We start from the raw sequence: 27,789 nt of genomic DNA on the forward strand, positions 1-27,789 counted from the left end.
CCCACAGGAGGCCGCGGTGCAGATTCACAACATGACCTTGAGCTGACCTATCCCTCCAAGTCCCCAGCTCTGTCTGGCAAACAGGCCTCCCCGAGTTGTGGCTGCGGGTGGCAGGGTGAGGACAAGGCCACAGAGAAGCTGCAATGGAAGAGCAGGCAGCATTTGCTTTATTGTCCAACTCTTGGACAGACAGATGCCAGCCCAGGGTGGCGGGCTCAAGAGGCAGCTTGCCTGGCCTGGTGCTGCTGGGCAAACCGATGCATCCGCTCCTCGAGTTCCGGCCGGAAGTGACGGATCAGGCCCTGGGGGTGGGAAGCACTGTGTGAAGCGGGGTCTGAAAATCCCCCAACGCCCTGGGCTCCCAGCGCCCCCACCCAAGCGGCACACAGCAGGGCAGCGAGTACCTGCACGGGCCAGGCGGCCCCGTCGCCCAGGGCACAAATGGTGTGGCCCTCTATCTGCTTGCTGATCTCCCAGAGGGAGTCGATCTCGGCTGGCCGGGCGTCCCCCCTCACAAAGCGGGCCATCACCTTGTTCATCCAGTCCACACCTGCAGCCATGGTGGCAAGACAGGGCCTGATGGTCTCCCCCAGGCAGGGTGTGGAGGGCAGCACTTGAGGGGTGCCTGCCCCATGCGGGGTGGGCTAAGAGAAGCCATGGCAGGCTGGGAGGCAGTAGCTATTTATCCAGGGTCCTTTGTCCTGTGTCCGACCTGGGCCCAGGGTGAGTCACAGAGAAAGCCACCCCCCGGCCCAGGGTGCTCACCCTCGCGGCATGGGGTGCACTGGCCACAGCTCTCGTGCTTGTAGAACTCAATGAGGCGGGCGATGGCTTTCACAATATCTGTCTGGGGTAACAAGGGACAGTAACCAGCCCCCCAAGGCCTGAGCCTCAGCCCCCCAGCAGCACACCCTCCTGATTCCAGTGGCATCCTGGCCACCTCCACCATCCTCCCTGGGGTCCTGCACGGCCCAGACCCCACGGGCATTCCCCCCGAGTGCAGCCTTGCTCCCCTCCTCTCCCACCTCACTGTAACTCAGGCTGCAGGAACTGGGACCCGAGAGCTGGCAGGAGTTCTCAGAAGCCCAGGAAGGGGTGCTAACCAGGCTGGCATAAGGCAGGGCCCGGGCGGGGGTGTGTCCCAGCCCTTACCGAGCGGTCCATGACGATCACGGCAGCCGTGCCGAGGCCGCTCTGTGCCTGCACCAGCGCATCGAAATCCATCAGCACTGTCTCACACACGGACTTGGGGATCAGTGGGGTGGACGAGCCGCCAGGGATCACAGCAAGGAGGTTGTCCCAGCCACCGGTGACACCTCCTGGGGCCCCAATCAGTCCCCAAAAGGACGGATGGTCAGGGCTGGGGCTGGCACACCTGCCTAGTCCTGAGCCCACGACCTCTGTCAGTGCCCACCCCAGCCCCGGCTCCTGAGGCCCTCCCACTCCTGGCTTTCTTCAAGGACACGCTGCCCCGTCCCCCACCCGGCTGGCCCCAGGCCTCACCGGCATGCTTTTCAATCAGTTCCTTCAGCGGCACAGACATCTCCTCCTCCACAGTGCAAGGGTGGTTGACGTGGCCAGAGATGTTGAACAGTTTGGTGCCCGAGTTGCGCTCGCGGCCAAAGCTGGCAAACCAGGCACCCCCGCGGCGGCAAATGGTGGGGGACACAGCCACTGTCTCCACATTGGCCACAGTTGTGGGGCAGCCAAACACTCCTGTGGGGGAAATGAGACAAGAGACTAGTGGCAGCCAAGGGGTGGGGACAGGTTGGGGCAGTTTTCCCGGGAGTGGGGTCGTCCCAGGGTCTCGCTCCTGTAGCAGAGACCCCCTTTCACCTCTTTATCATTCTCACCGCCCAGTGGACCCCAAACTCCAGCAGGAGCTGCACTGCCTTGTGCACCACCCTGCCTCTAGCTCCTGGAGGGAACCTGGGTGTCTGAGGTTGGCGCAGAGGCTGGATGGCACTGGTGGAGTCTCTCTGTTGTTACCGCCCCACTCTCTGTATCTGGCCCCCAGTCCAGAAGGAACTCAGAAATTCCCTAAGAACAACCAATGGGGACCTGAAGCCAGATCCCGGACTCCACAGGACAAGGGTCAGCATCAGGCCAGGACTCACCCACGTCTGCAGGGAAGGGTGGCTTCAGGCGGGGCTTGCCCTGCTTGCCCTCAATGGACTCGATGAGCGCCGTCTCCTCTCCGCAGATGTAGGCCCCGGCCCCGCGCACCACGAACACATCAAAATCATAGCCGGAGCCGCAGGCGTTCTTGCCAATGAGACCAGCCTCGTAAGCCTCTCGGATGGCCACCTGTGGGACAGGGGGATGAGGGCACCATCCTGAGAGCCCAGGGACACTGCGTTTTGGAGGGAGAGGTCTAGCCTCAGTGAGCCCATCACCAGGATGGCCCCAAATACTGTTTCTATAGTAGAAGAAAAGACCCTATAGATTTTTTAAATACACGTAATAATAATAACACTTATACATAATGCTCCTATGTGCCAGGTGCTATTCCCATACTCCTCATTGCTGTTGCTGAGGAGCCTACTGGAAAGGTGTGAGACTCTGGCCCCGAACCAATTGCTGCAGGCGTCACCGAGCTGAGAACTCCTAAAATGACCTCTTGACCCTTTTGCAAGAAAAATGCCCGAGTGTGAGTTCCCTGGCGCAATCCCGCCCAGGAACCCTGGAGTCCTGGAAGGCCTCCCAAGCTGAGGCTCTGGAGTAGCCAGGAGGAGCCCAGAGAAGGAGGCTCTGGGGGCCACATCTTGTTCACCACACATGCAGGAGGGGTCACCATTCTCCCAGTCTGACCCCAGACAGATCAGGTGCTCAAATGCCAGAACCGCGATGCGGGTAAGCGGGTGTGTAGTGCACACCGAGTACCACCCCCTGTTGACGTGCCTCCCCTGCCCACCTGCAGATTGGAGGCCTCATTGTAGAACTCCCCGCGGATGTAGATGTAGGCGGCACGGGCGCCCATGGCCCGACCCCCAACCAGGCAGCCTTCCACCAGCTTGTGGGGATCGTGGCGCATGATCTCCCGGTCCTTGCAGGTGCCCGGCTCCCCCTCATCCGCGTTCACCACCAGATACTTGGGCCTGTGGGGCCAGCAAGTCAGTCAGGCTACGGGGCCACCAGGGCTGGCCCTTCAACCACATGCCGCCCCACTCCACCCAGGGAAGCCTCAAAGATGTCTCCTCTGACAGCCAATCTCTCTCTGACCTCCCAACATGTTCCCAGGGGCTCTGCTTGCTCACCACCAATGACAGAGAGCTCACTGCCTATTCCATCTTTGCGTGGCTATGACCACAGGAAAGGTCTTTGTTCTGCTCAGTCCAAACGTCTCTCCTTGCGCTTTCCCGAGAGCCCAGACTCTGCTCTTGCTCTCAAAGAGCCTTCCTGAACCTCCGCCACATCTCTGGGGCCAAAAGGAGGCAAAGTAGCTAACGTTTATCATTTGCTTTCTATGTGCCAACCAATGTGCAGGCCAAAAGCTGTACAAACATTCTCTCTTTAATTCCTGCACAATATTATATCCATGTACAAAAAAAACCCCAAAAGAACTGAGGTTCAAAAAGGTCAGCAGACTGCCCAAAGGTATGATTAGTAGAAAGCAAAGCTAGGAATGACTTAAGTCTGCCTGAGTCAAAATCTTGTGTTGATTCTGCTACCCCTCAAATCTCTCCTGAGGAAGACCAGAGAGAAGTGAGTCCCATCTACTTAAGCTCTGGTAACATCTTACCACTTCCTTCACTCTTAGTTTCCAAGGAAAGAGCAAAGGCCGAGGCAAGCTCCAGCCACCCCAAAGGCTCTCCTGCAACCCCATCTCTGCCTCCCTATACACACCTGCCATCGGAGGGCTTATTCATGAAGCTCCACTTGAGGCCAGTGGGGAAGCCAGCGCCTCCACGGCCCCGCAGGCCCGACGTCTTGACCTCACCCAGGATCCAGTCAGGCCCCTTCAACAGGATCTCCTTTGTCTTGTACCAGTCACCTCGGCTCTGGGCACCTTTCAGCCTGGACAGAGTGGGGAAGGCAGTGAAGGGGCGGCCCTGCCCCAGGAGCCATCAGGCTAAGGGCACAGTCTCACCTCCAGTCATGGCGGCCATACAGGTTGGTGAAGATGCGGTCTTCATCCTTCAGCGAGCCAAATGAGGTTTTCTTGGGTGCTGTCTGGGGACACAGAGGGTCAGAAGGCCCAACAAAGCTCTGAAGCCATGAAGGGCCAGGCCAGAAGCTAAAGACTCTTGGGTCCCCCGATTAGAAGGGGCTGGGCTAGGGAGACAGGACAGGCCTAAACCTCAGAACCTTTCATATCAGCACAGGTATCACCGCCACTTAGTAAGCACTTCCTGGTTAGCAGGCACTAGGCTAAGCATTTTACATCCAAAACCTCATAACCCTGAAACGGGGATGATTTCCCCCATTTTACAGTGGAGGAAACTGAGGCTCAGAGCAAAATGAACTTATGGAAGGGCGTGCAGCCAAAAGCAGCAGATGGAATCCGAGCTCAGGTCTGTCCCTGGCCAAGGCCCACACCTGAACCACAGGACCATACTACCTCCCTGAACTCAGAGAGATGTCATGGCCATTTATCTGTCTGGCTGTCCTGCTGGACCAAAATCTGGTTAGGCCAGGGCCTTATATTGCTAACTCTGCTGGAGGCAAAATACATTTACTGATGGGAAAGAAACGCCTCACTGGGGCTGGGACACAAAGGTGATGGAGGGAGAGCAACTTGGGATAAAACTGATGAGGAGAGGTGGAGCCCGGAATTCCACATGACCCAGTGGCCAGCGCCCCAGGAGAGGGCTAAGGGGACCTGGTTCCAGGCTCCCATCCACTTAAAAGCCACTGCAGGGAGCAGAGCGCTGGACGGGGAGTCAGTCAGGCGGTGCACATCTCTCTCCAAAGCTGTTTTGTGCATCTGTAAAATGGGGCAACGACTCCCTCAGGCACTACAAAGCTGTGGCACGGGAGGAATGAGACAAGGACGCTTTGCCACCTGCAAAACTCCCCGTTCGGCAGCGGGGCTGTTAAATTAAGGGAAGCCAAGGAGCCGGAGGGCTGGGGGGGCGTCAGCTTCCCGTCGGGACTCGTTCCTCTTCTACTCCCAGGCCGGAGCGACCACCTTCCCGCCGGGCTGGGGAGATGAGGCGGGCGCTCCAGTAGGCACTACCGACCGAAGGACGGCGCGCGCAGAGGCGCAGCAGCGAGCCCCGGCCCGCCAACACCCCTAGCCTGAGCCGGGCCTCACCGTGTCGCTGCTGAAACGCACAGACACCCGCGCGGGGAGCGACCCGCCGAGCAGCCGTCGTGCCGCCAGCATCGCGGGGGCCAGCCCGGTCACCTCCCGCTGTCACCTTCACGGCTCTGATGCTCAAGAACCGGCGCGACTCAGACGCTAGGCGGCGCACAGGAAGAACGTCACGCGCTTTGGCGCTGGCGGCGCGCCCAAGCTTCCCTGCGCCTCTCTCGCCCCGCCCTCGGCCCCGCCTCCTCCCAGGAGGGCGCAGAGGCCGGAAGTGGACTCTCTGGCACTGAGGCTGCTGGAAGATGTAGTCTCGCCGACCTTCGGTTTGCCTCCCTCCCTCCGCGGGGCTAGCGCTTACTCCTTTCCTTCCTGGCTCGGCTTCTTTCTGTTCGCCTATGGAGCCCCCGCCTTTCAAACCCCAAGTAAACAAACTTCGCGTGTCCCTTCTGCAAGGTTCTAGTGTTTCCACTTTCTATAGGTTTCGCATTTAGTGTGTACCTACTGTATGCACAAGTGTATTGCAGGGGGGAGGAGAAATCAGGCCAGTTACAGTCCGATCCCCTTGACTGTGTTGTAGTTATTCTGTCCTGGTCCAAGCCCTCCCAGACTGTCATTTCCCCCACCTCGGGGCCCCCTGGGCTCGGGAAGATTGCCCATTAGCAAGAGAGAGCAGAGGCAGCTCCAGGGGCAGGCTAGGTTGTTGGTAGAGGTCTTCCCGGAGGAGGTGTGTCTAGAGTCCTAAGTGGGGGTAAGGCCGAGGGGGGGTGGAGATGGTCAGTGGATAGCACATGCTCTTGCGTGTGCTGCTAAGCTCTCCAAGCCGTGCCCTCCTTCGCCTCCGTCAGGAGAGTCCTGCACTTGGCGCTCCTGCTCAAAATCCCGGAGTGGCCCCTACTGCCTTCACAAGCAGGCCCTGGCCTGGCATTTAAGGAGTCCGCCCCTCCCCCGCAGGATCATCAGGCCCAGGCCACATCACGCCCCCTCCCCCCGCCGACGACCGCTTCCTCTCTGGGCTTTAGGACGTTAGTGTGGCTGTCTCCCCTGTGCAGCTGCTCCCCTGACCCGAGGCCGTCTGTCCTTTGGCTCCTGGTGAAGTCCTGGAAGCCTGATTCACTCTTGTCTTTTTCAGTCCTCTGGAACTCCTTGGCCCTGAGACCTTGAGCTGGTCCCATGATAAGGTATCTTTCTGACTTTCTCTTCCGAGTTCTTCTATTCCCTTGTCCTGTAACCATCATTTCTTTTCTCTCTCGAAATGTGCTATTTACAAAACTCATTTGCCCTTATTTTCTCATATGCTCCTAGCAGCAGTCCTGGATAGTGTTAACTCCGTTATATACATGAAAAAAATGGAGGCCCATGGCGTTTCATCTCTTGTCAGTGGGCATGAAGCTGCTGAGTGGTGGAACTGGAATCAGACCCAGGCCTTTCTTTCTTCCCAGAGTGCCCCGCACACAGCAGACCCACAGAACGACTGACATACATGTGACAGTCATTGCGGGATGTCAGTGGTGTTCCCAAAAGAGGTGCCAAGAGCATTGGCACCTTGTCTGAGGTCTCACAGATGGGTAGGGCAGTACCAGGCCCAGGGCCTAGCAGTCCTGGCTCCCAGCCTCAGGCCCCTCTCCTGGGCAGGGAAAGAGATTGCCCAGACAGAGCTGGAGATTACACAGCTAATCCGGGGCTCAGACCTGAGTCCACGGATCTCTCCTTCTGGGGCAGGAGAAGTGGGGCAGGATGGAGCCAGAGGGTAGATTCCTAACTCTTCCCTCCCTAACTAGGTCAAGGGAACACCAGGCTGTGGGGAGCAGGCAGCCTGGGGATACTGTGGATGGGAGAAGGCTGGGCGTGGCGTGATGGGAAACGGAGAGTGAGGAGCAGGACCTCCTGTTCATCCAGCCCAGGCTCTGTGCCAGGCACTTGCCATGTGTTATCCCCTTAATCTTCCCACAACCCAGGGCGTGGGAGTGATGAGCCCCTGTTTTCAGAAGAGGACAGAGTGTATTGAGCAACGCTGAGTGGCCTGCCCAGGATGGCACAGCTGCCAGAACTCGGCCTGACGTCTTCTGCATCCCCCGCTCAGTCCCCACCCCTCTGGAGCACCTACTTGCCAGGCTCCTCAGTGTCACCTCCCAGGAAGCGCTCCTCCAAGGTGTCGCAGGCCCTGGCTCTCACCTCTCCCTCCGCACCTGTCCCATTCTGCGCCACCGTCTGCACCTGCCTCCCCCTCCAGCCTCCAGGCCAGAAGCCTCGCTGTCCCCACATCCATTGAGTCCTGCCAACCCGGCCTTTTTTGAACAGTTCCTGTTCCTGTGCCCTCAGGCCCCACCCCAGGCCCACGATCTGTCAGCTTTCACCTGGAAGTTTGCAAAGCCTCCTTGAGGTCTCCCAGCCTGATTCTTGGCCCCTCCAGTCCTTTCTTTGCACGTGGAACAAGTGGGATTGTTGTAAAGCTCAGATCTATTTTACCCCCTCCCCTGCATAAGACCCTTTGTGGTTCCCTAGAGTCCTCAGGACAAAGCCGGAGCCCCCTGACCTGGCACTCAAGGTCCTGCACAGACGGCTCTGCCCACTGAAGTGGAGGGAGAACCATTCCTCTACCCTCTAGGTCCTTCCGGCTTGTCTAAGAGTTAAATTGACATGAAACAGAATAACAGGGGAAAATCAAACCAGTTTAATAACATGTATACACGGGAGAAACCCAGGAATACTGAGTAACTCATCCAAACGGCTGAAGCCACTGCCTTAAATACCATCTTCAGCTAAAGACAAAGGAGGATGTTGGGGGCGGTGGTTTAAGGCTTCGAAGGGGAGAAAGGCAATTTCCATGGAGATGGAAAAGCAAATGTTTGCTAAACCAATGTTTGCTGGGCCATCTATAGACAATGTGAGGAGAGACAGAAAGAAAGGGAGAGAGAGACTGAGAACTTTGATAAAAATGGGCTCAGCAAGGATCCTCCTGTCTACCAGACCCAGTTTGTATTATGCTATAGTGAGCTCATGGTATCAGCTCCTTCCTGGAACAGGCCTTCTGTCTTAAATTCTTTTAGGTGGTTAGGGGGAAGGCGAAAGTTTCTTTCAGAGTCTTTTGTCCGTAATTAATAATCAAGGCAAAGAGACACATTTTGGGGTGGGCAATTCTGATCCTCCGCACCACACCACCCAGGGTTTGCCTGGGACAACTCATCTTCCTCCTCCTGAGGAGCCCCTGGGATGTCGCCTCCCCAGGAAGCTTGAGTAACTATTGCCACAGGTCCAGTGTGACTACAGCATGATGGGATCTTCTCTCTTCCCGGACCCCCCAGCACAGAGCTTCTCAAGGGAGGTGCTTACTCACTATGGGAACCTAATTTTATATTTGGAAAATGAAAACAATATCAGTGTTTTTCCTTTGCTAGAGATGTAAGAGACACAAAAAAGCAACAAGAAAGTAGTAACATGTTTTCACTGCACCGACTTAATCTCCATTGTCATTTTTGCTTTTTGGTTTCCACTCTGTTTTCTAGGTGATTCAAAAACATTTCACAGTAGCATACGAATAGATGGATCCTTAAAAATTTAGACCTTAACAGAAAATCTAAAGTGCCTCTGCCCCAGAGCCAAATGCTATTGAATCCGCTATTATCTTCCAATCCTTTTTTTAAACACCTTTACTTGTACATGTGCTTACCCACAGAAAAATACGAGCGTTTGGTGCTTTTTATTTGTGGTAATGGTTTCTTGCTGTAACACGATTCTTCAGCTTGCCTTTTTTTTTTTTTTTCTTTTGTGAGGAAGATTCACCCTGAGCTAACATCTTTGCCAATCTTCTTTTTGCTTGAGGAAGATTGTCGCTGAGCTAACATCTGTGCCAATCTTCCTCTATTTTATGTGGCATGCTGCCACAGCACAGCTTGACGGGCAGCGCTAGGTCTGCGCCTGGGATCCGAACCCATGAACCCCAGGCCACCTGAAGCAAAGCGTGCAGACTTAACCACTGTGCCACCGGTCCTGACCCTCAGCTTGCCTTTTTTTCATTCAGCTCTGTGTTTTTGAGATTTGTGTTGACACAAATAGATTTAGAAACATGCATATCTACAGGTAATACCAAAGCTTCAAGGTGAAGCAACTGGATTCAAAATCCTGCTTCCATCACTTATTACCTCGATGATCTTATGACCGGTGCCTCAGTTTCCTCTAGTGGGAAATTAGGATAACACATACCCGAAAGGAGCATCTGTCAGGGTTGTTGAGAAAAGTAACAGAGCAGTGCCACACACACAGTAATGCCCAAAGAGTGTTCACTCAGTGCACTGAATTACAGATGAATTTGGAAAAGACCCACATCTTTACAATACTGAATCTTCCCACCCCAGGAATGATGTCACTCCTCATTTTTTCAGATCTTTTAGGTCCTTCACTAAACATTTAGAATTATACATTTTATTTCTATTTTTAGTAGTTCCCCTTACTTTTTTTTTTTTTTTTTTTTGAGGAAGATCAGCCCTGAGCTAACATCAGCTACCAATCCTCCTCTTTTTTGCTGAGGAAGACTGGCCCTGAGCTAATATCTGTGGCCATCTTCCTCCATTTTATATGTGGGACGCCTGCCACAGCATGGCTTACCAAGTGGTGCCATGTCCACACCCAGGATCCGAACCGGCGAACCCTGGACCGCCGAAGCAGAATGTGTGCACTTAACCACTGCACCACTGGGCCAGCCCCTCCACTTACATTTTTAACAGTCATACTTCAGTTTCTTTTTTCCAGCAAAAGCTAGTTAATATGTCTGTCCTCCTGCTGAATATGAAACACACAAACAAACGAAAAAAAAACAGGCTGTCCTGCTTCCTTCCCCAATTCTGCACTCCTGTCTTCTGGATTGATCCCATTTGTGACCTGGCAAGGAGGGCATTTCTGGCCCCCTGCTTCATGCCGCTGGTGGAGACCTGGCCTCAGTCACGGGGTCTCTCAGCTTTGCTCTCCAGCACTGGGTACAGACTGAGGACCTGGCCCCAAGCCCTGTGCAACCAGCCTGGCTGTGTTCCTGCTTCCTGGCTAAGACACAAGGCTTCAGCTCCCACCCCGGGCTGTGAGTTTCTTCCTGTTTCTTTCTTTCAGGGAGAGGCTTATTTCAAGTCTCCACAGAATTCCCTTTTTCATTTCTGTGGCTGAGATTTCATTATTAACATTTTTTTCCTTTCTGATTTTGATGTGTTTGAGAAGAACAGGCTGAATTTCAGGTCGTACACTGCTATCTTAAACTGGAAATCTCCATGGTTCCCCCCCCTCCCCATTCATTTAAACTCGAGAAAGTAAAGTTGATCAGTCGCGGTTGATGAGGCGCACATAGGACAAGGGGTGCGCATTTGGGGCGAGCAACACAATTAACGACGCGTACGTCCCACGTCTCCCTCCCTGCTGTCCAGTGCAGGGTGCCCTCACACGCTCTCTAGTCCTGGCGTGAGAGCCACTCCCTGTCAGCCTGCCAGTGTCTCATTGTCCGTCTTTGGCCTGTGCTCGTGCTGAAGCACTGGAAACCATGCGCAGTCTCCATCAGGGAGGACCTGTGAGGCTTCAGTCTCCCGGTCCCAGTACAGCGCCCTCGGTCCACACATCCTGGCACCTCCCTGGCAGAGATCACATTCAGGCAGCCAGCAGATCAAGTCCAGGTACCTAGGGTGTCTCCACGTTGGTCCTTTGCCCATCCCCCAGTCATCCCTTGGAATCCCGCCTATACCCCTTTAGTCCCTTAATACAAAAGCTCTAGTTTCTTCTTCGCCCAGTGTAGCCCTTGATGGCTATTTGGGATGATAGACACCAAGAAGAGCTTAAACACCCCGTGACTAATCCCAAACTCTTGGAAATTCGAACCTCATCTTCCCCATTCTTCAAGGGTTTAGTGTTTAGAAATGCCAGGCTCTATCTTGCAAATCAGCGAAAAGAAAGAAACCTGAGTGTTTGTTGTTAGAAACAGGTTGAGCTGTTCGTCTTCTGTCACATGCTCTTCCTCCCGTGACAACCTTGCCCTTCACAAAGACAACTTCCTCCCAATATACAAAACTCAGAGCCGCAAGCGACATGTGGAGGGGGCTGCAATGGGTCGTGACGCTGTAGCCAGTATTTGCGGCTTCCTTCCTCCTTCGTGGATCTCATTCCCTTTGCCTCCAGCCAGCGCCTCAGGGGCCTTTAGCAGCTGAGGTGACAATATCATAAAGATGTCAGGTCTCTCCAAATTAATAGATAAACTCCCCACAAATTCGAATCAAAAGCCCATCAAGGCTTATCACGGAACTGGGAAAGCTGATGCTAAAATGTGTACAGAGGAACAAAAGACCAAGAACAGCCAAGCCGATTTTGAAGAAGAACAAGACGGAGTGACCTGCCCTGCCAGCTAGCGAGACTCATTATAAAGCCAGGTAATCGAGACAAGCAGGCCACTGCTTCTGACAGTCGGTGCTCCTTTATCACAATTTGCTAGAACTTCTGCAATTTTGGTTTTGATTTCTTCTTTGACATGAATTATTCTAAGAGAGCGATTTATAGCTATAAATATTATCCATTAATAAATATAACTATAAATGCTAAGATCTGTTTGTTTCCTGGTTTTGTCATTTTTCATTTTATTGCCCGATAATGAGAGATTGCTGTCTGTGCTATTTCTCTCTCTCCCTCCGGAACATTCTAAAACTTTCTCTGAGCCATGATATATGGTCGTTACAGTAAATGTCCCAAGTGGAATTGAAAGGACAGTGCCTTCTCTGTTTTCCTACTGCAGAGTTTGAAATCTGTTGATTCCAGCTGCCCAAATCCTTGTCTCCCCACTAGCTTTTGCTTTATGAATGTCGGGGGAGGTTATCTGGTGCGGACAAGCTCACAAGTGTAACCACCTCAGATGTCCTACTTTCATGAGAGATGGAGCGTGTGTTTTGGTTTTTCATGGTCTTTGTGGCTTTGCGGGGATTCTGAAAGGTTCATGGGAATGCCAGCTCCAACATTTAAACCACAAGTCCTCCCTTCCCCTGTCAGATATTGCAAATATTTTCTCTTGAGTTTATCGTCTATCTGATAACCTGAAAAACAATTAACTGTCATGGTACAAGAGAAATCCTCAGTTTCCATTTAGTCAAGTTCATTCTCTGGGGACCTCGTTTAAGAAGTTCATCCCCAGCCTGAGGTCATCAAGACAACTCTTACTTTTTGTTTTTAGTATTTTGTTTTTCTTTTTCACACGTGGGTGAACCCTGTTGCAGGGTTTCTCAATCTTGTCAGTGTGGACATTTCAGGCTCTGTTGTGGGCAGCTGTCCTGGGCATTCAGGATGTTTAGTAGCATCCTTTAGTGCCAGATGCACCCCACAAGTTGTGACAACAAAAAATGTCTCCAGACATTTGTCCCCCAAATGTGACCTGGGGGACAAAATCCCCCCCCCCCCCCCCCCCCCGTGGAGAACCACTGATCTATTTGGAGTTGATTGTTGTATATGGTGTGAGGTAAGGATCCAGTAATTTTTCTCAATATAGTGAATCAGTTTTACTAATACTAAATAACTCTTCTTTTCAAACTTATTTATGATGCCACTGCTTTTACGTACCAAGTTCCTGGATCTGCATGGTTCTGTCGTTTATGGTAGAGACTGAGCAGATATCACAAACTCATTGCTTCTTCCTGGGCACAGAAACCCCCTGCATCTGAATGGGGCAGAAGTGAAGAGGGTCACTTCCAGAGCTGGGCCGCTGGGAGTAGGTGTGTCTTCATCTCGTTCTCTCTCTCTCCTTCCCTCTCCCTCTCTCCCTTCCTCTTTCTCTTCTCTCTCCCTCTCTCCCTCCCTCCCTCCCTCTCTGGTCTCTCCATGCGGGCTCTCCCTGTGGCAGCCTCAGAGTGGCTGGACCTTTTGCACGATGACTGAAGTGAGTGTCTCAAGAGAAACTGCAAAGCTGCTTGACCTTTTCTAACTCAGCCTGGGAAGCCCCATAATGTGGCTTCCGCTGTGTTTTCTTCATGGAGGCGGCCACGCTGTCCTGCCCAGCTTCCACGGGAGAGCACAGGACAGGCCTCAAAATCCCCATAAGAGATCTGATGCGATTCCAGATCCTTACCCTCACGTGTGGGGTTTGTTTTTCTCTCTAGGAGGCTGCAGGGTCTTCACTTTCTTTCTAGGGGCTCTAGAATTTCATGATCTGCTGTTGTATCTGTCTTTGGTCCTTTTTCATTCAATGTGCTTGGCACTCATGATGCCTTTCAACCTGAAAGCTCATCTTCAGTCCTGGGAAAATTTACTCTATTATTCATTTGAGCATCTTCTCCCTACTATTTTTTTCCTACCCTCGTCTCTCTCCCTCCCTCTGGACCTCCTTGAATAATAGTCTATTTTTCTTATCTTTCCGTGCTTTTATCTTTTTGTTCTATTTTCGTATGTATTTTTCAACTTTATCTTGTGAGATTTTTGATTTCTGCTGTCATATTTTTAATTTCCAAGAGCTCTTTTCTCCAAACATTCTAATAGCCCCCCCCCTTCTTGTCTTCTGGACATAATACCTTCTGTTACCTCCCTGAAGATAATGATTAAAGTTTATTTGAAGTTTTCTCATGCGGCTTGCATGGTCTCTATCTTCTGTGAGTGTCCTTTTTTCCTGTTTATTGTTGGCTCTCTCTTTTATGTTAGTGATTTCTCTCAACTACCTGGCAATAATTGCTGTCTGTTCATATTTGTCGTGTTAGGAGTGAGCAGGAAAGCCGATGAAAGTTCTGGGCGACACAGGGGCTTGTAAACTTCATGGAAAGTTCACTAGACAGATACCCTGGCATTGGGGCTCCCCATGTCAGTTTCCACTTCTCCCAGAGGACTCCCCCAGCCCCCCACCTGGGGTATGGGCCTCTGCACACGCTCAGGAAGCTGGGCTGGAGGGCCGGTGCGGGTCTCAGGGTCGAGCACGCAGATTCTCCTGCTGGCCTGCAGGCTGCCCAGCCCCGTCCACTGAATGTGGCCACGTGAAGGAGCCTGGCTCACAGGCCAGGCCTGCTGTGCCCTGCCTGAATTCCTGGTGGAGACTGACGTCGCCAAGTTTGTCATGTAGCAATAGATGCTTGAAAACCCACTGAGTAGGCACTGGGTCGGCTGGGGAAGGAGGACTCAGAGACAGCCTCCTGGGGGTCAACACCCCAATTTTTTGCAGCCTTTTTCTGCCACAGGGTCTTCTGGGTGAGCATTTCCACAGGACAAGCATGGGCCACCCCCAAGGTCCTCCCTTAAACCTAATCACCCACAACCCCAACACCAATCCCCTAGTCTTGCCTCCTCCTGGTTCCTGAACACGAGCCTCTGCCCAGAACTGAGGATGTCGACCTTGGCCTTCTCTCTTTCCTGGCAAAGTTGACAGAGAGACACCACTTGAAGCTCAGTCTGGGAAGAGCATCCTTTTCCAGGGTCCTCTGGGGCTGCCCACCCTGGCTGGAGCTAGCTGGTGGTGCTGTGCAGAGCCCTGGGGAAGCCAAGTTCTTGGGGTTAGTCCCCAGGGCCCTGGAGGCCAAGGTGTGGCAGGTGTGGGTGTACTGTCGACGTGAGTCACAGGCTCCTGCCGCTTCCCGGGGCCTCGGGGCCTGCTCAAGCAGGTCCCACGGTAACCTCTAGGACAGCGTCATTTGGCACGCCGTCTCTATATCTTGGTGTTCTGATGGGTGACTCAGACTGGTACTCTGGTGCTCCATGCTCAGGTGTCCCGTGTCCCTCAGGGGCCAGAAATGAGGCAGGAGCTGTTCCTAGAAAGTGGGCTCCTGCTTTCTCCTTGCAACATCTTACTCGACTGGAGTTTCACATGTCTGAGGAGAAAGCTTTCCGTTGGCATGGCTGGGGTCTCGCGTCTCCAGAGAGGTGAGACTGAATCCACAAACCCACAGTGGCCGGACCATGTATGACAACAGAACTCTGCCTCACAACCTGCAGCCACTTGCCCAAGAAACTTCTTATCTACAAGAATCAGCCAGGAAGCTGGCCTGCTGTCAGTCAGACTCGTAGGAAGTGAGACTGCTATCTCCAGGAACAATCAATCAAGAGGAAGCCAGACAATCACCTTTCTGACAGTCACCCCGGACATCCAGGACCTGATTAGTGACAGCTTCCTTAACTTTTATCCCTTTTTCCAATTTAGGACCAACCAGAGAGAGCCCAATTTGCTCCCCAAGCAATGACACAGGATGCCCCACTTCTAGTTAGCCCGTCCACAGCTTCCCCAGGCCAACAGCCTGCAACTGGGGCCCATCAGAAGCCTCCCTTTTTCTCCGATAGAGCCCTCCCTTGAGGGCTGCCTTTGTCTCTGCTGACTCAAGTGACGGTGGCGGACTCCCTTGCTGTGGCAAGCTCTGAGTCAACGTCGATGCTCACTCGCATTTGCTGGTGTTCCTTTACTTTCACAGAGGGCAGCTGGAACCACCTATGAAGCAATCGGAGTTTCCAAAAGAGATGATGCAGGAATACATGGGAAAAAGATGGAGGCAGACCAAAATCTTCAGCGGTCCATGGGGGCAGGGCCTTTGGGATGCAGTGGACAAAGTGCGCATCCGCAATTTACTCCCGGGCCAGAAGGAGCAGGCCCCGTCTAGCTCTGGTACCATCCTTTGCTCTCCCCAGTGGCCAGAGTCACCCATCCAGGGTCTCCAGGCCCAGGTGCTGTCCCCAGGAGCAACACCAGTTGTGCCCACAGTCCTTGGATAGGACCCCATTCATCTGTTTCACTTTCTCCAGCTCAGTAGCCAAATGTCCATGCTGAGAAGGCTGGGCTTGCTATCTTCCTCCACCCCCCAGTGAAGCAATTTTCTTGGTTCCCCATCACTGACAACTCTCAGGGCCTGGTCTCAAGGAGCAGGAGGGGCCTAGTCTTGGGGTGGGGAGAATACCCCAAAGTCATAGCCCTCTCTCTCATCCCCTTCCCTGGTCACCTTCAGAGGCAGGACAAAGTGGGAGGTGACTGGATTCCCTCGGCCTGAGCTGGAACAAAGGACAGATCAGACAGGATAGGTCAGCTTATGCTGCAGTAACAAACAACTCTAAATTGCCAGCAGTGTAAAACCTCAACCTCACACGTTAGCAGGGGCTCTGCTCCATGTCATCCTCACTTGGGGACCAGGGTGCCGGAGCCTCCACCATCCATCACGGGGTGTGGCGGCAGAGGGAGGAGAGTGCCGGGGTCTCCTGCACTGGCAGTGACACGCTCCGTCCTGAAGTGCTTCACCCCCTCAACCCAGACCAGAACATGTCCTACCGCCCCTGCCGACTGCAAGGGGGACAGGGAACTGCCATTTTTCCACGTCACCGCTGAACAGCAGAAAAAAGTCCTTGCAAAATAGGGCTGTGCTCAGTTGCCCCAGTGCCTTGTGCTCCAAAAAAGCCTGATCCAGGCCCCCTTGTCCTTTATCACAGCAGCAAAATCCATTGTGTGTGTGCATTTAATGTGCTTAGCCAGTCTCCTGCCAATGGTCATTTATGCCATTTGCAATCTGTTGTGATGGCAAACAATGACATGATGAATGACCTTGTTCGTGCCTCAATTCACACATCAGCAAATTACTTAAACCCTTCAGTGACTCGGTTTCCTCATCCGTAAATAGGGATAAGAGGAGGAATGCCCACCCACGGGACTTGAGTACTGACCATAAGGCAGGTAACACACAAACACATGGAGCCTAACACCTGGCGTGGAGCAGCTCCTCCGTAAGCATTAGCAATTACTGTTATCATTATTTGCAAGTGCAAATAATGACAAAAAACCAAAACACACATTTGCAAGTGGGTAGTTCAAGGATATGAGCCTTTTCAGCTTCGATCCACTTTCTCAATCCAAAGTCCTCCCACCGGCAATGGCTGCCCCAGCCTCTAACCCATTTCCCCAGGGAGCACCTGGACGGCTCCCAGCTGCTCTGCGCACCAGGGCTCCCTGACGGTGCTCCAGCCATGATTGCTTTGACGCCACGGATGGCCCCAAAGTGGGGCCTCAAAGATATGGGATGGGTGCAGGAATTCCTTTGCCAACCCACCCACCCTGTGGCATGCAGGCCATAACACACACGCCTCCCCCCGGCCCTCGAGTGACATTTCCTAGAGGTCTCAACCTACTATGAGTTCTCTCAGGAATGAGGTTGACTTCCTGAGGGGCTCCCCTACATGGCGGGGGGGTCCCCCTTTGGGCTGGGGGCAGGAGGCTCTGACGCTGGGCAGTGCTCCCCAGAGGTGTCTGCTCCTCCAGGCTGTACCACGGGGGTCTCCCATGGCTCCTCCCCTTAGGCCGGCCCTGGGATGGGTCATGACCTGCTCGCACCTCAATGCCGCTGCTTTGCCTGGGCCTCTCACCACTGTGGACATGCCACTGCCAGCTCACCCACGCTGGGTTGTTCTCTTTACCAGCCTCCATCCTTTAGCAACCCGGATGCTGAGAGGTGGCAGGAGAGCCACCTGGATCGTCCAGTGTTGCTCGTATGCACTCGATGCATGAGGAAGCCAAGAGAGCCCCACCTGAACCGGAGAGTGGCTGGCCCTCCCGCCAGCCCAGCCTGGGCTGCTCCGAGCCACCCGGCTCCTGCCCACCCCTCCTCACCAGGGATCCCTCAGCTCCCGCTGTCCTGGACCGAGGCCCTCTAGCAGGTGGCCTCCAGGGACTAGAGCAAGCATGTTTGAGTAAGCCTTTTCTCTCTCTCTAGACTGTGGGGACCTCCAGGACAGGGACCCGTGGTTAGTTCTGATTCTTTGTTTTTCTTCTCTTCTGGTTTCTGGAGCTCAGTAAACACAGCCCGGGTTGAGAGCTCCCAGAAGACAGTCCAATTGTGTTTTAGGATTTCAAGCACCCTAGCCCGCTGCCCTGCCCCTCCCACGTCTGGCGGGTTGAGGGTCTCAGAGTCCTCTCCCCAGGAAGCTCGATGCTCACAGCACTGCTTCTCTCTTGGAAATTTTATTGGAAAGGGAAGCAGACAGCCCCTGCCTCCTGCCCAGGGCACCACAAGCCCTCACTGTTTCCCATTGCCATTGATGGGCAGGTTCACGTGCTCGGGGGAGGCCAGGAATGCCTTGAGCTTGGGGCGGGCGCTGAGGCGTGCCACGTAGGCCGAGAGCAGGGGGAAAGAGTCCAGGCAGCTGGGGGCCAGAACCTGGTGGATCAGCAGCAAGTCCAGCAGGTTGTAGTCGGCGAAAGAGATCTGCAGAGCAGGGGGCCCGGGACTCAGCGGGTGGGAATGGGCCAGAGGATGGGGGAACGGGGGACAGGGAGGCTGAGCCGTTCCCCAGGTCTGCCCAGCTTTGCTGAACGCACGGCTCACGTGCTCTCAGAAGGGGCAGGACAGGGCCAGATGCTCACCTGGTTGCCCACAATGAAAGCCTGACCCCCCTGGTTCTGGGACAGCAGGGTCTCAAAAGGCTTCAGGTGCCCGGGCAGTGCTTTCACATAGTCCTCCTTGCCTGCCTCCTGCCAGAAAGATGCCACTTGCCATCATCCTCCAGCCCCTCACACTGCTGCCCAGCCCAGCCCCTGTCCCTGCCCCACGACAGCCCCTCCTATTTGCCCCATCTCAGTGAATCACTCCCCTCCGCCCCCCGGCCAGAGCCCCGGGTACTCCTCTGCTCACTCCCTGCCCCAGGCCACTGCCACATCCTGTCCATTTCAGCCGCTGATTCTTCTCTACTCCATTCCCACCTTTCCCTTCCTGCCGTGATCTCTCACCAGACTACTGAAAATGCCTTGGAGGGTCCTTCTCAACCTCAAGTTTGGACACCGCCCTGCTTAGACTCCTCGATGGCTCCCCACCACCGTCAGGACAGCGTCCAAGCCAGCTAGTTCAAGGCCTTCAGGCCCTGGGCCCACTGCCCCTCCAGCGCCATCTCGCGACTCTCCCTCTCTCTCACGTGCGTGTGTGTACACACCCTGTCTCTGCTAAATTGGTCCCAAGTCCCCGAATGCGCTCCGTTATCTGCATATTTTGTGCACCTGAAAATGCCAGCACCCCCTACAAAAAGTTTGATAGAAATCCTCCTACACCTGCCCCCAGGAGGCCCTCCTGACCTCCCCCAGCTGAGGGGGTCAGGACCCCTCTGCCTCCATGTCTCCTGTCCTTGCACTATTCTGCCAGTGCCCGGGACTTGACTGGGTCCATCGCCCAGGCAGTGAGGCTGAGGGTTGTGTCTTGTCCATAATGGCTCCTGGTCCCCAGCACAGAGCCGGACCCAGCCCAGGTACCCTGACCGAGGGAGGGGTCAGCTGGAGCCACGGGAGGGGTGGGGGGGTGAGAGGACACGAAGCCCCTTTCTGTGTTTGTCCCTGTGCCCGCGCTCACATAGTTGGTGTAGATGAGAGTCACGTATTTGCAGCGGAGGTCCTCCACGCCGTCATTCACCATGTCCACCAGCGCCGCCTCCCGCTGGTCCTTCCCATACAGCCCTGGGGGTCGGGAGAGCAGACAGCATGACTGGGCGCCTGATACAAAACTCTCAGCTGATCCACTGACACGCCATGTGGCTGCCTGCAGGCCACAGGCAGGAAGGAGGATGTGGATGGAAGGAAGGGACAGTCCTGACCCACAGAAGGTGCTCAGGACTCAGTGAGAGGCAGCCTGGTATAGAGCAAGGATTGCAGGCAGACCTGGGCCTGACCTCGGAAAAGTTATTTAATCACCACCCCACAGGGTTGCCGGGCAGCTTGATTTCAACGGAAGAGGCTCAAAAGGCTGGGGCACTGAGCAGATACTCAGAAACACTGGGAAGGCCCACCCACCACTGCCCTGGGCTGGGGCGCCTGTGACCTTAGGACTCACCGAGGGAGCGGCCCAGGTGTCTCAGGATGGCATTGGACTGGTACAGGGTGAGGTCTCCGTCCTGGAACTTGGGGAGCTGCCCGTACAGCTGGGAGGTACCACAGTTCAGTGAGCTCGGCTGCCTGCCACCCAAGTTTTGCCCCCTCCAAGTGCAGCCCCTTACTCTCGCGTGGGCACAGTCACTCACACAGGAGGCCTTGAGTGGGCCCTGCATCCAGGTGTCCACGGTCACCACCTCCTCCTTCCAGCTCTGGCCCTGGTCAGCCAGCAGCATGCGCATGGCCTCACAGCGCCCTGGGGGAGGGGAGACAGGGGTGTGGGGACTCCTCCCCTGATCTCACAGCCTCCTAGGGAGGGGACGGGCCATGGCCACCAGCTTGGATACCCGAGCCTCAGGAGCTCAGAGATACAGGGAAGGTGGCCCGGACTAGTAGCCGTGTGATGGAGGGATAAGCGGGGGTTGGGGTCTCCCTCAGGGGGGCGAGGGGCGTGGGCTGCAGCCCTCAAGCCCTGCCGCCTCCTTCCCAGTAGGGGCCCCTACCTCGAACGGAGAAGTAGACGATGGTGTAGGGCGGCACTAGAGAGACAAAGAGAGGTCTGTTAGAGTCTGGGAAAAGGGCATCATGGGAGAGATGCACCCACTTGTCCTCCGGGGTCCCCTTCCCTGCTCTGGGCGCTCCGGGCCCCCGAGGAGCGAGTCTCTGCGCTGGGGGCCCCGGGCCCCGCCCAGAACCCCAACCCTGCGCTGGTGGCGTCATGGGTCCTGCGGATCCCCGTCCCGGCGCTGGGAGGGGTGAGCGGGGCAAGGCCTCCGAGGAGCCCTGGCCCGGTGCTGGAGGTCCCAGCCAGGCGCTGGGAGCGCTCCGAGCCTCCTGGGACCCCCTCGGAGGCCCTGTGGCGCGGACTCACTCGTTGCAGTGTAGACAGCGGCTCAGGCGGCGGCGGCGGCGGCAGCGGAACTTCAAGCCTGCTGCCTGGAGGCTTATAAGGGTGGTCCCGCCCCGCACGCCCCGCTCCGCCCCCAGTGCTGAGTCACCGCGTTGGCTCTAGCCGCCTCGCAACCTCCTCCGCCTGCCACCCGGCCCCATCATCCCCGCGGCGGAGCCCCCCTAAGCCAGCTGCGCCCCTCCCTGCGCCGGTAGAGGGTTTGCCCAACATGCCCCTGGGGCTGGTGGACTCGCGGCAAAGGTTGGGGTCGAGGTTCCAGAATGTTCCAGAAGCCTTAGGATACGCCCACTCCAGCCTATTTCCATGGTTGAGTAGCAGACCTCAGAGGCCCAAAACCCTTGCATGCAAACACTTGTTCCCCCAGACAAAGGACACAGTAGACGCTGTACAAAGATGGACACACCCTTCTGCCCTTCACACGGATACACACAAGTGCAAACTCACACTCCCAGTGGGCTTCTCATACCCATCAGGCCTGTAGATGCCACCTTCTGCGTTCTTGTCATGGTCATGGTCATGGTCCAACGCTTATCATTTTTCTCTAAATTACCTCACTTCTTCGACTCAAATTCGCTTATTTTAAAATGGAACCTGTTCCACTTTCGTTTCACTTTAAGTGGAAATGGGTGCCACTTGTCATATGCAGAAGGTCACTGTAAAAATGACAGGGAGAACCATAGGGGTTTTAAACCTATCTGGACAAAGGGACACCAGACACTCCCTTTTCAAAAGTAATGTTAGGGAGCCTTGGGCGTTTCTGGCACAATAGTGCCAAACAGAACTGTGTCCCTCAGTGCATCAGAGTTGAGGACAATTGCAAAGTGTTCCGGGACGAGCTTCGGTGCTGTTTAACCCCGTCTGTCTGCCTTGGGACCCCTTTCAAGAAGTTCAGGCCCTACTCCCTCTGGACAGATTTTGGGGACCCCTCTCCCTGGTCTAACAGGCAAATCTAACAAGCAAACTGCGTAGGCTTTAAGCCAGCCCAGTAAAATCCAGGCTGCGCTGTGAAGCATCCATGCGGGCTGTTGTCAGCCTGTGTCCAATGGCCTTGAACACCACACCTCATCGCCAAAGAGGCCAGCTGGACAGATCCACAGCAGGAAAAAAGGGTAGCTCGCTGTCACGTTTCCTAACTGCATTTCTTAGAGATGGAGGGAATAATTAACAACCCTTGTCCTCGCCTCCCCTCCACACACAGATCAGGTCAGCATCTCTGAACTTGTTTGATGTGTAGCCAAGGAATTCTTGTTTGTGTTACCTTCAGTGGAGAATCTAGAGAAAAGCCCAGACAGACTCTATCCCTTTTTTTTTGAAATCTAATTGTAAGTTTTTCTCTTTTCCTCTTCCCTGCACGTGCACTGTTTGTGAAAGAGACCCAATTCACCTCACGCAGCTCGGAGCAGCTCCAGCAGAGCGCCCTGTGGGCTGTTCCCGGGGCTCAAACTCCTCTCGCTGATTAGGGAATAAACCTGTTCACTAATATCACCTAGACTCTTTAAGTCGACAGATTGGTAAGCACAAAGGGACCCAGAGAGACTGTCTGAGACCTCCCAGAGCATGGAGAGGACCCGGCGCCGTGGTACCAGCAGGGCCCTTTGCGCCCACTGGCTCCGCAGAGCTCCAGCCGCTGCAGCCTGTCTTTCCTGGGTCTGGGGTCTCCCAATTAATGCTTAAAGGTCCTTGAGTTTATTCGGTAACTGCTTATACTGAATTGTTTATATTGAATAAACCTGTCCAAGTGGGACAGGTCACGCTCTGTTTGCAGAGCAGGGAATTACAAACTTGGCGCTCAGGTTTTCTGGCCTTTTGAGCCAAGGCAAATAAAAGAGAGGATGGTTGGTGGCTGATGTCAGAGTTTTCCCCTATTGGCTCTCTAGAGAATCAGAAACTGGTCCAACTTGCTCAAATCAAAACTATCCAATTGGGTCTCCAGGTGACCAGGAGCCAAGCGGTGGTGTCTGAGATCAATTCTCAAGATGCATAGTGGTCCCATGGGGAACTCCAAATCACATAACGAAATAATTTGGCTCGCTCAGGGACGCACCGTAAGGTTGATCACCAGTGTCTGAGCCCCTACGATTGTGTTAGACAATCAGCAGGAGAAACCGAGGTACATAGAGGGCAAAACCGACTCATTGGTGACATTTAGAGGAGCCATGCCCATAAGCAGCACGCTTCTGATCCACACTCGAAATCACTAGTTTGACTTGCTGAACCAGAATGGGAAACAAAACATCAAAACCAGGTAGCTGTGGGACATGTGGCAGCTGGCCGCCAGCTAGTACTCCAGCCAATTTTACGTGGAATTTTTGTTTCAGACAAGCCCACCTTAAAGGTCACCCTTAAAAGAGGCAATTCAAAACCTCTCAGAAACAACCGAGTGCATTCTTTGATTGTTATGCAGAAGCTTCTAAAAGGTGAAACGCTTGCAAAAACTGCTCTAAAAAAGATCCTAAAAGAAAAAAAAGAAAAGAATCTTTAGTAAAAGTTTTTAGCCATCTGAGCAAAGAAACTTAATTTAATTCATCTGCCAGAAAAACAATTTGGATGCAGCTATTTTTTTGAGTTTTGTACCTGAGCCATGGCTAAAATTTTGAAGATCTCTGTTCGTGTCTGTCTGTGTGTCTGTGTTGGAAGTCCCTATGCTTGTCTGCCTCCAGTGGTAAAATTTCTGAAGGAGCTCTGTGTATCGGCTTGAGGTAAGCACTTATATAAATCATTTCTAAATGTAATAGATATTAACCCAAATGTCTTTCAAGTTAACAAGATATAAAATGATCTTTGGTAAATGAAAGTTTGTTTCAGTTGTTGGTTTAATTGAAATAGACATGTTTTCAGAATTAGCAACATTGGCTATAGTGCAAACATGTTACCTCTGTCAACAAAATTTGTCAGTAAAAAATAACTTAGAGTAATAGCTGATTTTGTCTAATGTCTCATGAGGTTTTTGTAGGCAATCTAAATATAATTATTGGGAACAAGTAGATTAAAGGGGTGTGAAAAGGATAAAAAATTGGGGGGTGAACTTTTTAACAATAATTACGTGTTATGGTGTGTGTATTTAATATACCTTCAAAACCTTTTGATGATTTGAAACCTTAGAGTTTTGCTAAATTAAGTTGAATGATAAAAATTTGTTGAGTGTCTAGGTCATTTCCACATAAGATAAAAAGTTAAAATTAATTACTAGGCATAGATTTGTCTGCCTTTGGCTCCTTATTTCAGAGGAACTGGAAGATCCTTGGGTTTATTGATGAACATGTTTTCTGCCACACTGGGAAATTTTCTATGGGAAAGTACATGTTTCTAGAAAGTCTGTATACAAGAAAAGTAAGGTGTATGTTTCAGTAAAGAAGGTATAAGAATGGAGATATTTTTATTTGTTCTGTTAAGAAAGACAAATTTGTCCCAAAGTGCTGGGGGAAGAAAAGGAAAGGAGGAATGGGACAAATTCTAAATGTAAAAAGCAAGTGACAGAAAGTTTGTGGAAGTAAAATCCCTAAGAAAGAGTTTTGTGCATGGTCAAGTCGGCTAAGATTAAAATGAATTCAATTATGTGAATAAATTTCAATATCAAAAGTAAGCTGGGGCAAAATCAGAATTTGGCTTTCTCTCTCTTAAAAGGATAATCTTCTTGAATTTTTGGTGTGCTCTTGATAAAAAGGTTATATTACATAAGTAAATGTTACTAATATAAGTGTTTTAAATATTATATAACATTCCTAAAATTCTCATTCGTCCTGGTTATCAGTCATAAGTCTAGTTATTATCTGAAAATGTGGTATGTCACAGAAGTAACCAAGTTTATTTGTCAATTGCCATTTGTAAGTCTTTTGTCATCTATAGATAATTATTGTTTTACTCTGCTGCTTTTGCAAATATGTTTCATCTTCAGAGAAATTCATGAAAAGGACTCTGGCACTTACTATGAAATACAGGTCTCTGGTAAACGTTCAGGTCGTAAAACTGAACTAAGTTAAAAAATTACAGGACTATAATGGAGAAACTCATAGGTTTATAAACTGGTAGCGAAAACAATTGAGGGGGGCTTTTAAAAAAACTGACTAGTTAGTGCAGGAACTGGGTGCCTAATTTTTCACTCATAGCTCAGCTTTTTATGTATATATATGACTTAAATCTGACCGTCTGACTTGATGAAATGGACACCAGAAGGAGAAAAAGCCATAAACCCCTTAAAGTCCATCTTGGCGAGGGCCCAGCTTTAGGTCCCCCTAATCTCAAGTTGCCATCTTCTCTTTGTACACAAAGATAAAGGAAATGCCATTTTTAATACGTTGTCCGGTAGAGGTTTAAAAAACCCTTTTTTAGAGCATCCCCAAATTGTGGGCTATTCCAAATGGGTATCTATCGTCAGTAAAGTCTGCGATCAGCGTTGACCTATAAGATATTATAGTCAGCAATTAACCTTAGTAGCAAAAGGACTTCCATCGTGTGTGAGGGCTATTTCAGTGACAGCTCTCCTGTGCAAAGCCACTAAAGAAATGGCAATGGAGTCTCCTTTAACTATTTATGCTCCTCATTCAGTTAAAGCCCTGGTAAATCCTCATGACACTCAACGTTATTCTGCAGGTCCATTAACTTCTTATGAAATTGCTTTGTTTTCTCCTGATGTAACTTTACTTAGCTGTAACAGGTTAAATCCTGCCCCCTCGCTCCCAGGTGATGCCAAATCAATGAAATCTGATCATGACTATACAAAATTAACTTTAATTTTTAATTTTGTTAATTTAATTTTGATCAGCTTTTGACCCCTAGCGATGATTTACGTGAAAGTCCTATAACTAATGTTGACCTCATATTATTCACAGATGGCTCATCCTTGCGAGGACCTACCGGGAATATGAAGCCCGACATGCTGTGGTTTCTCCCATCTCCATTCTTGAGCGTGCTCCCTCCCCTGACCCCCATTCGGCACAACAGGCTGAACTTGTTGCCCTGACTAGAGCCTCTTGTTTGGCTAAAGGAAACCGTAGACTTTTTTTACTGACGATAGATACCCATTTGGAATAGCCCACAATTTGGGGATGCTCTAAAAAAGGGTCTTTTTAAACCTCTACCGGACAACGTATTAAAAATGGGGAAAAAAAAAGTAGCGTCCTTGTTAAAAGCCATTTTACTCTCTAAGAAATTGACAATAACAAAAGTACAAGGTTGCTCCAAGGTGGACGTTTTAGTAACCAAACCAAACAACAAGTTAGCAGATCAGGCAGCTGAGGAAGTTGCCACGCAAGTGGAGATTCCACAAACTTTGACATGCCCCTTGTCCTTCTCTGTCTCAGCTGAGGGTCTGTTCAAAAGGGGGTGGGGGGTGGTTTGATTCGCACAGGAACCTGTGGATTGGGCCTCATCAACACCCAATGCATCCTTTAGAAGCTCAACTTCCATTTCTACAGTATATTCACGATTTGACTCCTCGGGCCTCAGAAAAAATGATCTCTTGGGGAAAACATTACTTTAGGAAACCGTCTTTTACCATAAGACAGAAAATATGCTCTAAATGTTTAGTCTTCCCTAAACAACCAGGGAGACCCCTGCATAGTTCTAAAGGAGCTTTCCTTTTGCCAGTGGGACCGTTTGAAATTTGGCAAATGGATTTTATCCAAATGCCTCCTTCCCAAGGTACCAATATGTACTTATGATTGGCATGTTCTCTCGTTCAGCTGGAGCATTTCCTGCCGAAGGGCCATGGCTCAATCAGTAAGTAAACTACTACCGGAAAATACCATTCCAGAACGGGGAGTTCTGGCAGAACTACACAGTGACCGGGCACTCATTTCACTGGACAAGTTATGGAGGAAATTTGTAAATTTCTGGCCTAATGGGCCGCATCTTCACTGCAGCTACCACCTGCAATCGTCAGGCCTAACGGAACGAACCAATGGCGTCATTAACACCCAATTGGCCAAGCTCCCAGAAGCCTTTTCTTTACCACGGCCTAAAGCCCTTCCACTGGTATTGCTTAACCTAAGATCAACACTCTTTGGGAAATACAATTGTCTACATGGGAGGTTATTCCTGGGAGATCTATGCATCTAGATGAAGGATTATATGAACCTTCATTACTAAAAGATGACACACTTCACTCTTGTAAAATCTGAATCAAACTATTAAAGGAACGCTCGAAATTGGTTGCTGATGCATATGACGCAAATTTACCCATGGCGGAAGCCATACGGACTCACAATATACAGCCTGGTGACTACGTGTATTGGAAACGTCACTATTTGAAAAACTGTTTGCAGCCCAAGTGGAAAGGACCTTTTGACTAATTCCTGTGCAGCTAAATTACAGGGAATTGACTCTTGGATCCATATTTCTCACTTAAAAAGGGCGCCTACTCCGGACTGGTCCCCAGAGCGGGTTTCAGATTTATGACTGAAACTATGCTGACGAGACCAGGATGGAAAGCAGCCGACAGCTGATGTGGACAGCTCTCCCACGAGTCTGGACCAAGCCAGTAATTAAGGGACAATATGCATTATTTTTGTTTCTTGCTGGACTCACTCTTGCCACAACATTGTCTTTCCAAGGTGCCCCAATTCTTAGATACTAACTATTGGTCATGGAAAAAGGTTGCCACTTTGGGTCCAACAAATGCTGTGCCCATAAGTCAAATACTCATGTACATCTCTGAAGCCCAGAGTCTAAAATCTACCTTACACAAACCTGTTCTAAATCTTCCTATTAATTCTGACTTCACAGGATACGTCTATTATATAGGGCATATTCTGGGGAAAACCTCCAGGGAAATTCTGCCAGTGGACATTTTTGGGAGAAAAATTATAAAAACTATATTCCCAA

At 51.9% G+C, this 27,789-nt stretch overlaps 2 protein-coding genes across 2 annotated transcripts; both read right to left on the bottom strand.

Moving 5' to 3' along the window:
- Nucleotides 1-144: 144 nt before the first annotated feature.
- Nucleotides 145-5,525, bottom strand: NDUFV1 (NADH:ubiquinone oxidoreductase core subunit V1). The gene is made up of 10 exons (XM_046645008.1): nucleotides 5,258-5,525; nucleotides 4,091-4,173; nucleotides 3,847-4,017; nucleotides 2,915-3,098; nucleotides 2,118-2,307; nucleotides 1,504-1,716; nucleotides 1,153-1,319; nucleotides 766-847; nucleotides 405-550; nucleotides 145-302 (listed from the first exon to the last, which is right to left on the bottom strand). The coding sequence occupies exons 1-10, from the start codon at nucleotides 5,327-5,329 to the stop codon at nucleotides 216-218; spliced, it is 1,395 nt and encodes a 464-aa protein (XP_046500964.1). The 5' UTR covers nucleotides 5,330-5,525; the 3' UTR covers nucleotides 145-215.
- Nucleotides 5,526-18,151: 12,626 nt separating this feature from the next.
- LOC124229595 (glutathione S-transferase P) lies at nucleotides 18,152-21,051 on the bottom strand. The gene is made up of 7 exons (XM_046644898.1): nucleotides 20,929-21,051; nucleotides 20,561-20,596; nucleotides 20,207-20,313; nucleotides 20,020-20,107; nucleotides 19,543-19,646; nucleotides 18,570-18,677; nucleotides 18,152-18,411 (listed from the first exon to the last, which is right to left on the bottom strand). Coding segments are annotated over exons 1-7 (633 nt in total). The 5' UTR covers nucleotides 20,930-21,051; the 3' UTR covers nucleotides 18,152-18,222.
- Between the last annotated feature and the right edge of the window lie 6,738 nt (nucleotides 21,052-27,789).

Source organism: Equus quagga, chromosome 17, assembly GCF_021613505.1.
Source record: "Equus quagga isolate Etosha38 chromosome 17, UCLA_HA_Equagga_1.0, whole genome shotgun sequence".
NCBI lineage: Eukaryota > Metazoa > Chordata > Mammalia > Perissodactyla > Equidae > Equus > Equus quagga.